Source organism: Pogona vitticeps, chromosome 5 (genome assembly GCF_051106095.1).
Source record: "Pogona vitticeps strain Pit_001003342236 chromosome 5, PviZW2.1, whole genome shotgun sequence".
Classification (NCBI taxonomy): Eukaryota; Metazoa; Chordata; class Lepidosauria; order Squamata; family Agamidae; genus Pogona; species Pogona vitticeps.
Genome location: NC_135787.1, coordinates 98,699,399 through 98,715,122, shown reverse-complemented (window position 1 = coordinate 98,715,122; position 15,724 = coordinate 98,699,399). Strand labels below are relative to the sequence as shown.

Below are 15,724 nucleotides of genomic sequence, written 5' to 3'. Positions count from 1 at the left end.
GGCACTGAGGCTGTGGAATCAGTTCCTGGAGGAGCTATACCTGGCCCCCTCCCTGTACTTATTAAGAGATAGCTGAAAACACTACTCTTTCAGGGATACTTCAATGCGACCCCCTGCCTCTTTACTGTGCTCTTTCCCCTTTACTGCTTTACTGTGAAAATTTGTTTGGTGCCATTGGTTTTTTTATATTTATATTATGCTACTATTATTTCCATTGTTTTTTTAGTGTCTACTGTTGTTGAGTTTGGGGTTTAATTGCTTATAAACACTTGGAATAATGCTTTGACACTAATGGGACAGTATATACATTGAGTTAAGTTAAATGAATAAATAATAGCAGGAGTTGATAAATTGCCTGCGTTCAAATACCTAGTCAGATATGGTAACTCATTGGGAGGTGGCAATGATAAACATTTCCTTAAAGATCTCACATACTCTGAAAACTTAAGTAAAGTCACTATAAGTCAGAAACAGCCCGACTACACATGACAGCAATGCAACTTTCCATGTTAATGCACTTGTTGCTACTGCCAGCTGATGTGATCTGTATGGTTATCGAAAGGAAGGTCTTCTTACTGCAGTGCCAAAGCTGTGGAATGCTCTTCCCAGAGAAGTTTGCATGGCTCCTGCTTTGTTGCCGTTTCAGCCTCTTGTACAGCCCTTACCTTCCTAAGCTTTTAAAACGTGGTTTTAATTTTGCTGACTATTTTATGCTGCTTTGATTTTGTAGCTTTTTATTTACCTGTTGGGGTTTTTTTGTATTTCTATTTTAATTTATTTTATTTTATTTCTGTTGTAAATCAACTTGGGAATCTAACAGGAAGATGATACACAAATATGGATACCAGAAAAGACAGATAAAAGCTAACATCTTATTTTAGACTTTAGGTTATGATTCTCTTTAGCCTTGTGCTACATTGTATTCAGAGACTAAAATGGTTGTTTGTACTGTCCCTTTTTGCTATTTCACTGTGATTTATTTTTCCTTCCATCCTTGTCTTTATTCTTTTCCTTGTTCTCTTTCCTTTGCTGCTCCTTTCTACTTAGGCTACATCCCTGCATTTCAAGCTCTGCCCTGGAATGAGTTTTATGTCCAAGGAGCTCCAGTTGCCACTCAGCTTTGCTCACAGGTGCCATTGTCCAGCTCAGAAGCAGGCTGTTACTCTGCAGAACAGCCACAGTATGTCCATAGCCAGAGTGTGCAGCCCAGCTCTTGTCTGCTTCAGCTGCCAAAAGCAGCATTGCCAGGATCTGCTCTGCTGTTCAGTGCAAAACAAATGGCAACAGCAGCTCAAGATTCAAGCCCAGATCACCAGTCTCAGCCAGAGCCCATGACAACACTTGAAGGGGCCTCTGGTGCTGATAATATCCCCAGAGATGATGAAAATATTGCTGGTGAGTGACTAGTTATATTAAATGCTACAGGTGGGGACAACTGATACTGGGGAAAAATGCAGGAGGGAATGATTAGAAAGAACTTTGTCCAGTATCACAGTCATTATTTTATTTATTTATTTATTTATTGGATTTATATACCGCCCCATAGCGCTACAAGCACTCTCCGGGCGGTTTGCAATTTTTAATTATACAGGCTACACATTGCCCCCCCCCCAGCAAGCTGGGTACTCATTTTACCGACCTTGGAAGGATGGATAGCTGAGTCAACCTTGAGCCGGCTACCTGGGATTTGAACCCCCAGGTCATTACTTACACAGCCTTACCCACTTCCTAATTTGCAGACTTAGTGCTAGTACCAAGCTGCTGGAGGAGGGGGCAGAACCTACCCCCTATAGGGTGGCCTCTTAGCTTCTCTGAAGGAGTGGAATGTTACTCCTCAGTGCAGTTTTTATAGGTGAATCTTGTGACACAACTTTCTGCCATTTTTCTCCCCACTCATTAGAAAAGGTGAAGCGTATGTACTTTCTTTAGTTTCTGAAGTGTACGTTAACTGTAGTTTTGCTAGCACTGTAATAAAAAACTCAGAAAAGTCGTCGTGATTGTGCAAGAGTTTGAAGGGTGTGGTTGTAAAGGCCTAAATCTTTTTGAGATTAATAGAGGAATGTGTAATCTGTCTTTAGTGGCAAGACTACATTGTGGCAGTAAAGTTGTTCTGGGAGTGGGGGTGATTTGATTTGCAGACAGAGTTCCACTGAATTCCGATTTGAGGTCTGAAAGGCCAAGAGGGTAACTCAGTATCCTTTTCTGTGACTCCACAACAGTGGACTCTAAAACTCTCTATCATTTTACATTATCTAGCTACTGCCATTATTCAATCCAAACCTAGGTGCTCCCTTGTATGTATGTGCAGTCAGTTTTTCTGTGGAGCAACTTAAATGCTCCTACTGATGCTGCTGGCTTTAGTAGCATCATCTAATAGCATTCCAGCTATTAGATTTTGTGCTGGATGAAATTTTCAGGGATTATAACTGCATAAGAATGTATTTATTTATTTAAAATATTTTTGTTCTGTCTTTCTCCTTAAAAAGAACCCAACTAGTGATATTATTGTTGCACAAGAGCAAATCAACATTCTACAAGGCAATTCTAAACATGGGGGCAGCCGAAACAAAAAAAAAATATATAACTTTTAAACTGGGCTTTAGATCAGCATCAAATTTGGCAAGTTTAGTAAGCAGTCTGTTCTTTCTCTGTACTAAATTTGGGGGAATTTTGATGAAGGGTTTTCAAGTTATGATTAAAACCACCCCCATGCAGAAACAAGTGACCCTGAATGTCTTCAGATTTAAAATAGCTCATATAAATTGAAAAGACTGATCTCGCGTATCTTGAAAGAGAATGGTTGGCCCCATCCAATTATTTTATTTGGAAAGTATTTAAGCTGCAGGGGCTGAAATATTGATCCTCAAGAAAAAGCCTTTCAAAAGAGAAAAATAGCCACTTTATTAAAACATTTAGCATTTGTGGTACAGGCTTCCCAGCAAAGGTTTCACAATATGATATCTCGTATAGATTCATGGGTGGGGGGGAGAGCTGCAGGGCAACTAAAGATCACAGGAAGAATCAAAAGACAGGTTTTCTTTAAAGATTAAAAAATAGGTTTGCTTTAAAGAAAGTAATGGAGCAATTGTACTCCAGAAAGGAGGATATTTTGCCATGTATCTTAATTAGGATCCAATTAGCTGATTCTTAGCTTTTTAACTCCATCCTGGCCAAACAGACTTGTCAGATTAAAAGAGATGGGTGAGATTGCAAGCCAGAGATGCACACACTAGCTGCAAGTGATTTTTTTTTCCTTCCCTCCTGTCGCACTTTCCTGATGAATTAAAAATAGTAGAGAGGAAGCTCTGAAATTTGCTGATATACAAAAACCTCCTTTGGTAGCCAGGTCCCAGATCCATTTTGCTCTGCCATTTGCACCACTGTATGCTTCTCATACCATCCCTCAGTGTTTTATGACCCAACTTCTGGGCCCTGGTTTGGAATCACTGTTCTAGAGGACTAATTCTCATTCATTATCACCCTTTCATTATTTTGGTCAGTTGGAAACAACTGTAGGTGGTGACACTGGCAATAAACATTAGGTACATGCCGTACATGCCACAAAGAGGGCATTGAGAACAACTACTTTTGCTCTAGAAAAAAAAATGTTGCTCCCTAATGGCCCATGAAAGTTTTATTGCATGCTGGTGATTCTGTGTTCCTCATACCTGACAATACAGTTGCAAAATTTTCCTCACTCACCTATCTTTATCATTTCAGATTTCCCTGAAGATAGCAAGAACTGACTCAGTCTCCTCATTTAAAAGCTCTAGAAAGACAAAAAGATATGGCATTTTAATTTTTTTAAATATCTTCCTGGAAATAGACAGATGAAAGATTTATACTTTGAAGTTAAGTGCCCTAAAGGACTGAAGAAGAGAGAAAATAACGTTGTGTTCTTGTTACAATGACTAGTTCTATTATTTTTACCTGTTACTTATTTATTAATATTGTTGCCTGCTGAGGAAAGAAGCAGCGAAATTTCAGTCAATAAACAAAATCTAGTCTTTTGTTTTTTGTGTAGAAAAATATTGTTCTTAATACGTCCTGTTGCCCTCAGATACCAGGTAGCCGGGATTCTCATAGTGGTTGTAACCATGTTACTTACATGTGATTTATTTAGGGCCTAAATAAAAAAAAAAACACTCTTTCTTGTATTGGGACTGTGTGCAGCATCTCTACTTTACAGCTTTGAAAGCAGACTTTCTCTTAGCATATTTTCCTTCAGATCTGCACAGACATGATTGTCAGGTAGATTTCAGGGCCATGGCAGTAATAGCTATCTCTGTCTTGAGGAGCAAAAGCGTCAGTCTAGAATACAGTGGTGCCTCGCTAGACAGTTACCCCACATGACAGTTTTTTTTATTAGACATTGGCTTTTTGCGATCGCTATAGTGATTCGCAAAACAGTGATTCCTATGGGGGAATTTTGCTGGACAATGTTTGGTCCCTGCTTCGCAAACGGATTTTCACTAGACGACGATTTTGACAGCTCCCTCTGCGCTCCCAAACAGGTGTTTTCGGGACCTAAGCTTTGCAAGACAGCAATTTAAACAGCTGATCGGCAGTTTGCAAAGCGGCTTTCCCCATTGGAATGCATTAAACAGGTTTCAGTGCATTCTAATGGGGAGATGCTTTTCGCTAAACAGCTATTTCAGTGGAACGGATTATTGTCTAGCGAGGCACCACTGTAATGTAATCACAAAGAGAGAAAAGAGATTATACACTTCAGTGTCATTATGTAGTTCAACATCATTGTTTAGATTTATTTATATTATTTATTTATTTGGCTTTTACCCCACCTATCTAGATTCAAAGGAATATTTTTTTGCAAATTAGATACTTTTGCAAAGGTGATTTTATGGCCTCTTGAAAGCCTTTACTGGTGGAGTTTCACCATTAAGCAGTCTGTTGCTCAAGTGTTTTATATCCCATAAAAACAAACAGTTAATGACAAAGACAAGTAATTGTATCAATATCACACAGTGGGGTCTGTTGCTGAGCTGCGATTTTGAGTCCAAGTCAATTATATCCAAATTCAGTCATAGATTTATTTTTCAGATTCTTTTTATGATGGAGTGACAGTGAATAATAGTTACCAAAATCATGGGATAAAGTTAACAAAATGTTGAGTAAAGGTGGCTGGTGTACATGTTAAGATATGGAAGTGAATGATCAACACTGAAATTAATGAAAGACAGGAATCTGTGGATGTGCAAAAGGGCAGTTTCCCTTTTGTCACTAGGGGTGTCCGCTTTTGACCATTAACAGCAGCTTAATGTAGAGACATACACTTAAATCTGTTCCTGTGGCAGAGGAGGACATCCTCAAGAGATGGGTTGTCCAACTTGCTATCACAGGCAGAACTGATCATCCAATCAGGCAGTAGCAGAACACCCATAAGACCAACCATGAGGGTATATGAGCTATGAGCATTATTGGTGTGGCCAGAACTATGTACTATTCATAAAGGCAGTTATCCCATGCCTCTCAATTCTTCCTTTGTCTGAAAAATAAACTTTCACAGATAACAAAAGGTGATGCTACCTTTCTTTCTACCATCACTTTAGGCCTCATGAAGATTTAGCATAAATGGATTTAAGGAGGAGGACACACACACACACACACACACACACACACACACACACACACACACACACACACACACACACACACACACACACACACACACACACACACACACACACACACACACACACACACACACACACACACACACACACACACACACACACACACACACACACACACACACACACACACACACACACACACACACACACACACACACACACACACATATGCTGAGACAATCTAGACACTTCAGGCATATCGATGCATTGTTTGTGTCCTTCCAACATCCACCATGGGAAAACAGGATTCTCTAAATCATTTCTCTTTTGGTGGCTGATAGCTTTTGTGCCATTAGACTTCTGGTTCAAGGCTGACCTGAGGCATCACTGCTCACTCCGCTAGGATTGGGGCCACATCAACCACATTTCATAACAGTTCCCTGCTGAAGGAAGTTTACAAGGTGTCCGCTTGGAAAGTGCACCCTTCCTTTGCCAGGCGCATGAACTGTTTACTTCAGCTGAGGTGGTGTTGGGAAGGAAAGTCCTTCAGTAGGTGGAGGACCTCTCCTAAGTCCAACTCAAATGTTTTTTTATACCTGTAGAGGGTAGGTGAACCTCTCCTTGGTCCCACCCTAGGACATCAGGCTTTGGAAAATCCCATCTCTCGAGGATGTCCTCCTCTGCTGCAGGAAAAAGGAACATTGGTGCTCATTGTGAAAAGTTCATTTTATATAGAAGAAGGAGGAACTCCTATCCCTCCCTTGAGTTATTATGACCAGGTTCTCAGAGTGGCACCTACCATGTCTGGTTTTTTTTTTTTCTGAACTGTACTGCATGGTTTATATTATTCCCTTTTCCTAGTGACTGGAGATGAAGAGTGGTTCAACTCAGGGTTGGTTCCTTCCTCTTAAGGGAGTTCTACTGGTTGGCTGATCACTTCTGCCTGTGGAAGCAAATAGGAAAGACAACCCATCTCTTGAGGATGTCCTCCTTCTGTACATAAAATGAACCTTTCACCAATGATCCTATCTAGTCCTTTGTTCTAAGTAGAGCAGACCCATTGATTCACTGGAATTTACACAAGTGTTAATTTACCATGTCACAAATGATTTAATGGCCCAAATCCTGTTGCTTCATGTAATAAATCACAGAGTAGTCCCATTGAATCAATGGGACTTTGCTGAGTCAACTCCTCAGTAAGTTCCATTGATTCAAATGGACATACTCTATAACTGTATCTTACTATTCTGAGGGAAGTAATAGAATAAACCCCTTTGAATAAATGGAACTTATGCAGGAGTTGACTCAACAAATTCTCACTGTTTCATTGGGTCTGCTCTAGTGCAACAGGATTTTGGCCACTGTGTTTACTTTCGTGTGGATCTACCATTTGTATTTAGATTGGATAATGATGTTCATCTCCATGTTGTGAAAATTTTCACCTGCTGGTTGCCAGCTCAGGATTATTATTTTTACAAACCTCAAGAACCAAACCTCTGAAACTAGTCACAAATACTGTGGGGAAAGAAAAAGAAATGAGGGATCCAGTGAGAGTTCTACAGGTGTGTGCACTGTGTCTTTCAGTGTAATTTTTAATTTTGTGTAACTTTTGAGTTATTTGCATAAACATCTATTTAAAAGCCTGAAATTTTATTTGTTTTTCTTATATGGTTTTGTGATTAAAATTAATCATTTTTGAAAGACAGCTTATACGGTACAGTTTGCTTGGACTCTAAACATTTCATTCAGCGTATTTAAATAATTATTTTTCATTTCATTCTTGTATGTTTGGGTAGTCATTTTAGGACAGACTATTTCAACATGTAGGAGGGGGAATCTGTACTGTGGGTAGAGTGATGGAACTTCTAAACCTGAGGGATAGTTGTTGTAACAGTTATATTCCAGTGAGGCTGCTTCTTGTCCTAGGCTTTTTTTTTTTTTATGGCAGAGCCTTTAACTGCCATATCTGTTTTGTATGGACTGTTGATCTAAATGGGCATGAAAATGAATATATAAATTTAGAAAATATGAGTCACACATTTATTTTATAAAGGTGTTACAGGACATAGTCACCTTTGATTCTTTCATTAAATTCCGATACATTCTTCAAAATGTTTAAATGAAACACAGTTACCGTTCCTAGGCAATTTGTACTATTGTTTGCAAACTTTTAACAGCAGAGGTGCATTTCTGGGTGGACATATTTACTCTCAGACTGCAAAGAGTTTACATTCTGTGTGGAAACAAAAAGAGCCTTGTGGCATCTTAAAGGGACCCAAGTTTTATTTGGTGTACCTTTTGTGGACTGCAGACTGCTTCCTCAGACGCATGTGGAGATACTTCTGTTGGCAAATATTTATGTGTGCTTGGGTATAAGGAGAATGCAGGGAAATAAATAATGCTGAAGATACAGCCACTGATGGGTATCTTAACAATGGCCGTTTAACACATGGTTGTTGGGAGATAATGAAGATATACTACCAAAGACTGACACATGAATGATGATGTAAATCTTTCTACTACCAAAGTATACACGAGAGTGTAACTTCTTTCTGGTTCTGTGTGATAAAGCATTACATTCTGTCAGAAAAGGGAGTCCATTCTGTTTTGCATGGTTTATTGTTCAGCATGCGTTGGCAGGGAAGTCCAGAAACCTTCCTTCCTGCACTGATACAAGGGCCAGCTTCCTTTAAAGTCAGGTAACCTCTGCCTTGCGTGCAAAGTACAGTGGAGTTATGCCAGCATTTGCCGCCCAGGTGCTCCCCTCATGTTTTAAACTACAACACTGATAGTCCATGGCTGCTGGTCACACTTTCTGCTACTGAACAGAGTTTTAGTCTGTAATATCTGCCTGGCACCAGATTGAAAAGGACAGGTTTGCGCTATCACACCTATCACCTACCTTGCAGCAATGTGATAGAATTGCTTGCTCATCCCCTAGACGTAGGTTTCGACATTCATGAGTTGGAATATTTTCCAGAAAAGTTTCCAATGTCCTAGCTAGCACATTCAGATTTATCATTCTTCCTACAATGATAGTAGGTAAGCAAAACTGAAAAAAGTACTCCTGTGTTAATTTTAAATAGCTGTAAGAATTTGAATTGAACTTGCATGTGTCTCCTTTGCCTATCTTCAGATACATGGCACAAATTTTGGAGCCCTCACTCAATATATCTGAAGAGCCTCCTTGGCCAGAAGGAAGTCTAGGGCAATTCCCCTCTGAAGAAAATCCACTCAGTTTCTTAGTTTCTGCCTTTTGTCCCCTGTGGCAGGACAAGTGCCCCAGTTGATCAGCTTTGCAACGTGTAATCTACCTTCTGCTAGCATCCAGAGTGCCAGAAAAGCATCAGTGAGAGTGGCTTAGGTATCATACACTTCTGGATTCATGGGTCAGTTGAGCAAGCTCTGTAAATATGGATCACAGGTAGAGATGGACGTGAATCAGAAAATTGTGATTTGTTTCAATTTGTGATTTGTCAAAGTCAACAAATCATGAATTGCTAATTTATGATTTTTTTTCCTGATGAATTGATGGATCAATTTTTTAAATTTGTTTTCACTTTAAAGCCCTGTATTAATGCTCCCACAGCACCTAGAAACACCACATTCATAGGAAAGCCTCCACTGTCTCTACTCTACAAGCCATGCAAATTTGGGTTTTGGACATCCAAGTTATACACCCATGGGGAGGAACCACCAGGAAATCCCCTCCAGACACCTAGAGACATCAAAAATCACAAATAAGCCCCCCCCCATCTCCTCTATAATCCCTCCAAGTTTGATCAAGATTGGGTTTCAGACATCCATGTTATAAACTCACAAACTGAGTTCTCACAGGAATGTGCCCTTTAGCAGGGAAACCCAATCTACACCAACCAGGATAAATTGTAGAGGAGAATCATGGGAAGGTTCTCTATACTTTTGTTGCCTGTAGGTGTCTGGGGGGCCCCTCTTTGTGGCTGTGTAACTAGGAAATCTGAAACCCAGTCTTCACCAAACTTAGAGGAATTGTAGAGGGGATTTAGAGGAAGCTTCCCTGCAATGTCAGTGTTTCTAGGTGCCTCACCCCCCCCCCGTTTTATAGCCAAATGAATCAACAAATCAGAAATCACAAAAAATCAATTGATTCATATTCATTGGGAGCATTTGATTCGTACAAATACAAATCAATAAACTAGCAATTTTTGGTGATTCATTTCAAAATTCATGCCTATCTCTAATCGCAGGCTCCAGCAGTTACCTAATCTACCACTGGCAATATTTTTGGCCTGAACACCAATTGTTCAATTCACACACTTCAATCAAAGGCACCGACAATCCATTTTGCTGAGTGCAATGAGTGAATTTCCTGCTTAAGATGACAGAGGATTCCTTATCTACTGGCAGGACAGCATTTCCTCAGTCAGTGTTATCAGCCAGAGACAACTTGTTGCTGCTGATAAATGTCTCCTGGACTAAAGACTTAAACAAAGCATGAATAATAAAAGTTGCAAATGAATCACAGGGTCATGGCTGTTTGGCATGAAGCCAAAGGAACATGTTAATGCAGGAGTTCTTGTTCTCCGTCTGACTTAAAAATGATCCAATTATAGCCCTTCTGATGTCCCACTGGATTATATTACCCTGAAAGGTGGGCTCCACGGGAGATAATTCTCAGAGGTTAAATAACAATAATAGAGTGCATAATATGTGCCCTCATGAGTGAGGCATAGGTGTTGCTTCTTGCATTTTCAAACAGGTCTAATGAGGAATTTTAGTAAAGTTATGTTAGTCTGTGTAAGGTTACCAGTATGGTACATGAAATGCCATATAGGATCTTCCTCAATGGCCAGCTTGCCTGGAAGAGCACTCCAGATTTTCACTTGCTCCGTGGACGACTATAGCAAAGTACAACCACTGGGTGCTGCTGACAGACAAGGCACACCCTGGATACTGGATCTCAGTAGGATCACAGCCGCTTGAAGGAGGAAAAATGGTTTATGCTAGCTGGGGTGGTTGGGAATTGCAGTCCAATTACATCTGGAAGACTAAACTTTGTCAACCTTTGATTTAAATGCATAGATACAGGTGCTAATCCAAGTATGAAGTATATACATGCCAGTTTTCAGAGCTCCCAGTGGGAGCAAAAGCAGAGCATGTTAACTTACATTTTGGCAGGTGATGTACCTAGCTGGGGAACTGCATTTGAAAGTACAAGAAACATTTTGGGGTCAGACAAAGGGCCCCTGTATTCCAGCATCCTCTTTCCTATAGTGGCAAATATATGCTCCTGAAGATCAAGAAAACACGTGGAAGCAGTAAGCCTTCACCTACTTTTGCTGTCCCTCCACCCCAGCAACAGTGTTGCAAAATATCATTTCTAAACATGGAAATATTGTTATCTTAGAAACATGCAACTGAATGATCTCTTGATCAGCTAGTGACTTTCATAGCTCTTCCAACAGTTAATACTATAATGTAACGATGGGTTCCCCCCCCATACTTTTATGCCCTTTAGTAACTCTAAGACTTTGTTTTTCCATAATCAGCTGAAAGTGGAATTACATGAAAGGTAAACACAGCAATTAATATACAGTAGTATTAATTTATTAGATATAATTAGATCTCTGAAGAAATCAGAATTGTAAATTTTTTATATACCATAGTTCAATCTGCAATCAAAACAGACACAGCAGTCAAGAAACCAAACCAAAATTCAGATTTTGAAAGGAAACAGTGAAGGAAGCAGAAAGGATCCTTCAGCATAAATATCTTCTAGACTTGGTGTCACCAAAAGCCAAGGCCGAGAGATCATCCATTTTGGATATATTAGCCAAAGACAAATATTTATCCACTGATGCTGAAAAGATAACATTCTTCCCTTAGGCACAGGATACTTACCATTTTCAGGTAGTATCCAGCTTTCTCATTCACCAAGAAATCAGAAGGTGCTTTATTTACATATCAACCTATGTCATATTCATCAACATCCTCAGGACTTTCATTAGTAGGCCCAGCTAAACTGCTTGCCTCAGTTACACCAAAATCAGCTGAAACATTTGTACAGCTACCAAGCTACCCTCAGAGTTTTCTACAGTACTTCATTATTCTCTTCCCAAGTTTTTATTCAGTTCTTTTTATGCCTTCACTGCAAATACATGGATTGATTATTTTTTGACCATTTTTTATTTTCAGAAAGAAACAGAAAAACCAATGAAATGAGTTGCCCACAGTGTTGCCACTTTCTTGAAAAGCGGGTGAATGGGAATTGGTCAGGGGCAGTCTGGGAAATTGGTTGGAAGTCAGAGAAATTGTGCTTACGGTTTTATTTATTTATTTATTTATTTATTTATTTATTTGTTTATTTATATCCCGCCTATCTGGTCGGTTAAGACCACTCTAGGCCGCTTATACTGAAGAAGTGGATTCTTCATATGCTGCTGCAGCAGGGTGGCATTTTCCAAGCAATTAGAATAGAGAAGTAATGCTTTCTTGTCTTTAAGCCCTACCTCTGTTGCCTCAGCAACTAGCCAAAAACATTGTTGAGGACTGTCCCTGCAAGATTTGCAAGGCCTGTAGTTTTTATAGGGCCTTCATTGCAGTCTGCATTTGTGAATTTGAACACAAATGTAATGCAATGGAACCTGTGGGAAAAAAATGCAAGTTTATCCCATATAGATAATAAATAAGATTATGTTATACAAATTTTCCAGTCATGGGACTGTTAAAATCTGTAGAGAAAGGTATTAGAAAGGGAAATGGTATCACCTCAAGCTTTAGGCTGTAAATACTGTTATTGCTTTGCAGTTACAGAAAAAACCATGCCTGTTTCCCAGCACCAGACTGAACCAGCAGGAAGTTCCAGTTTTGCGTATACCATCTCCATGTGTACACAGTACACCCACACACTGAAGGACGTTGTTGCTAGTGGCCTACAAACAACGGAGGGATTCTAACAATAACAAAGACAGTGACTGGAGAATATATTTCCCACAATTCATACTGTTTCTCCTCTGATGTCAGTAAAGGTTTATTTTCACAAGACCTCTCCTTTTGAAAGATGCCTTCCTGTTTTTGCAATATTCTCCTGTAAAATTCTGAGATAACTTCAGACCAAGCACAGAGCTACTCAGTTCTCCCATTAAAGTTCCTGTGGAGTCTCTCGACAAACATACAATTCCCTTTTTCTGGATCCAAATTTCCCTCAGATTAAAATGATAAAAAGTGATTTTTTTAAAAAAAAATGTAAAAAAACAAAAACAAAGACCAGGCCAAAACAAAACAAAAACAAAAAATCACTCAGTAAAACCTTTGCCACAGTGAGCTATATTCGATAGCTAGTATAGATCCTTATACTGGAACTATCCCTTTATTTGAGGTGAGTACAATTTTTGGGGAAGGAAAGAGACAGTGAGGTGCACAACACATTATTGACCAGGGAGAGTACCATTCAGTTAGGATGTACAGGCTGGATAACAACCAAGCATGTGAGTGGCTCTGATACTGAAGCAAAATGTAGCACAGGCCTTTGGGGGATATAATGCAAGGTCTGACCAAGTGATATTAATCAGACTCTGCAGAAAACCTATCAACATGACCACCAATCAAGTCTATGGTTCAACTACTGATGCTGAAAAATATGCTTTGTGCTTGCCTTCTTTCATTCACAGGACACACCTGGAAAAATCTGCCTCATGAAGAAGCGTAGAGGAAGGGCCTCTCTGAGGGTGGATTGCTCTTTTACTCTGATGCAATCAAAAGATCCATGGAGGCGAGGCCATACCCTGCCTTCACATACCTTCTGGTTGTATGTGTGTGTCTCCAGGCAGAATGTAGAAATAAAATAGTTCTTTGCTCTCAGACAAAATCTGAAACAGGCAAGCATTGAACATCAACGGGCAAAAACCAAACTGCCATCTCCTTATAATTTCTTTCTAAACACGCTTCTCTCCTTCTGTAACAAGCACCTTCCACTTCCCGTTTCTACTGAAACTTTGCCACAGGGAGAGGGATACCCCTTAGCCCGCGAATACTAGAGATTGCTTCACAATGTCTCTGGAGGTGCTCTCTCTGCTGGAATGAGTCATTGCTTAATGGCATACAAAGAAAAAAAAAGCTTTGTGTGGAGACTGCTGAACTCCTGCCAGTTTAGTCATCCAGTAAAAATCTACCCACTTCTCCCTCCAGTCCAGCACCACACCCTTGAGTGCCTTTGACTGGTAGCAAATGCTTTTGTCTGTTTACAGTGTTTCTTTGGTGTTCAAATTGCAGTACTATCAGGCACTCCCAAGAAGGAATGTAGGTGGTTTTATATAAACAGTATGTATAAGCAGATGTATTTATTTCCCCAAGAGCTAACTGTGGGAGAAAGGCGATTTTGTTAGCAACCTAGGAGTTGTTTAAAGCCACACCCAAAGGCAGGAGTCTGCATGAACTGAGGCATGAGGTATGGATTCCTCCTCACCAGTTTTCACTCCTTTTCAGTAAGCAAAGAGCAGTAGTAAACAAAGTGGGGCATCAGAAATTTGTGTGCACAGCTCTTCATTTAATATGCTACATGAGAGCTTGGAACAATTTCTTTTTTGGGGCTGCCGTTTCGGTTAGAAGACTCTAGGACCCATTATCCGAAAATTAACTTTCCCAACCTCTGCCTTCAATCACTGCTAACAAAAAGCATGAATTTGCTACTACACTGGTTGCTAGTAGGCATTTCTCTGTAAGCCCACATTCTTCAGAGTTGAGAGAGAGAACACCTTTAATGGGTTCGCCTCATCAGTTAGAACTGGAAAATACCTGTACACAGAAAAGAACAACCACTTTGATCAAGAGATTCAGAACACATTCTCTATAAGAAAAGGGTCAAGCATTTCTAGCTTTATGGTTTGGAGATGGCAGAAGTTTATAGAAATGTGCGTACTGTGAAAGGAGGGAGTAGGGCAGACACCTGGGCAAAGTGCGGCCCGAGGGCCACATACGGCCCGCGAGCTGCTCCTGTCCAGTCCACTGGACATCAAAACCATTTACAGCTTTTTGTCTAAAGTTGATCAGTTGCTTATCTTTAACATACCACAAAAATCCTTTTTAGTATTTGTGAAGATTAACAAGTTTAAAATAAAAACAATCATAACAACAATGTTTCATTTTATTTTAAAGTAAAGTTGGTTCGGCCCCCGAACACAGTTCAGATTTTTCATGTGCCCCCCCTACAGAAATTAATTGCCCACCCCTGGAGTAGGGAGAACTTTTTCTGCCTCTTTCACAATATTAGAACACTGTGTCACAGTAATGAAACTAGAGCTGGTCTAATATAAATTTAAAATTGGCTATTTTTAAAAAAATGCATATTGTTATGTTAAGTCAAAGACGGTTAAGTCAAAGACAGTCATATAGGTTAGCACGGGATACCATTACCAAATAAGCAGAGGCTCCCAAACTGGGCATCTTCAAATCTCTGCAGGTGCATCACAGAGATGTGGAGTCAGTTGGGGAGAGGGGGAGACTTTGCTGGTGCCCATCACCTCTCCCCTTGGCTTTGCCTTACTCTCTCTCTCTCTCTTTCTCTCCACCATCTCCCTTTCCCCTCCTTCCAAACAATTCTGAGGGCTGCTGGAAAGGCTGTGGCAGCAAGCAAGATGGCTCCGCTGTATGTCCATGGCTCCAGCAGCCTGTTCTTGCTGCTTCCTGTGCTTCTGCTTCTGCTGCTTGCTCCCACACAGCCCCTGCCCAGCCCTTCATTGCTGCTGCTGCTGCTGATGTGCCTGCTGGACTTGAGGCAGAATGGAGGAAGCCCCAACCTGGCCACGCCACTACCTAAGAACAAGGGAGAGTGAGATGGGGGGGAGGCTAGTTTGCTTTGCAAGGGTTACCTCCAGCCATCCTTCTCTCCCCCTCCTCAACCCACTCCTGCAGCTGCCTCCCTGCCCATCCTTCTGTGCAAACTTCCCTCCCTCCATTTATGCAGTCCTCTGCCTTCCCTGCAATCCGGGCAGCCTCTGTCCCCGTGACATGTCTCTTCCAGTCGGGTCATTTGCGTCTTTCCCTTCCTTCATTATTTTCCCCACGTTTGCCTTCTTTTCCTGGAAACTCATGGGTGGGGGTAGAACTGGTAAAACCACTCCTTAAATATCTCACCAGCCATGAAAAACATATTA

The 15,724-nt window shown here is 40.5% G+C and overlaps 1 protein-coding gene across 5 annotated transcripts in view; it reads left to right on the top strand.

The window, feature by feature from the left end:
* NOBOX (NOBOX oogenesis homeobox) overlaps window positions 1-4,157 on the top strand; it is a 36,338-nt gene extending 32,181 nt beyond the window's left edge. For all 5 annotated transcript variants that reach the window (XM_078394140.1, XM_078394138.1, XM_078394137.1 and 2 more), the window contains exons 8-9: window positions 1,048-1,395; window positions 3,721-4,157. In XM_078394140.1, the coding sequence (XP_078250266.1) occupies window positions 1,048-1,395; window positions 3,721-3,746 (374 nt within the window). In that variant the 3' untranslated portion in view covers window positions 3,747-4,157. The remainder of the gene's footprint in view (window positions 1-1,047; window positions 1,396-3,720) is intronic.
* Window positions 4,158-15,724: the final 11,567 nt, after the last annotated feature.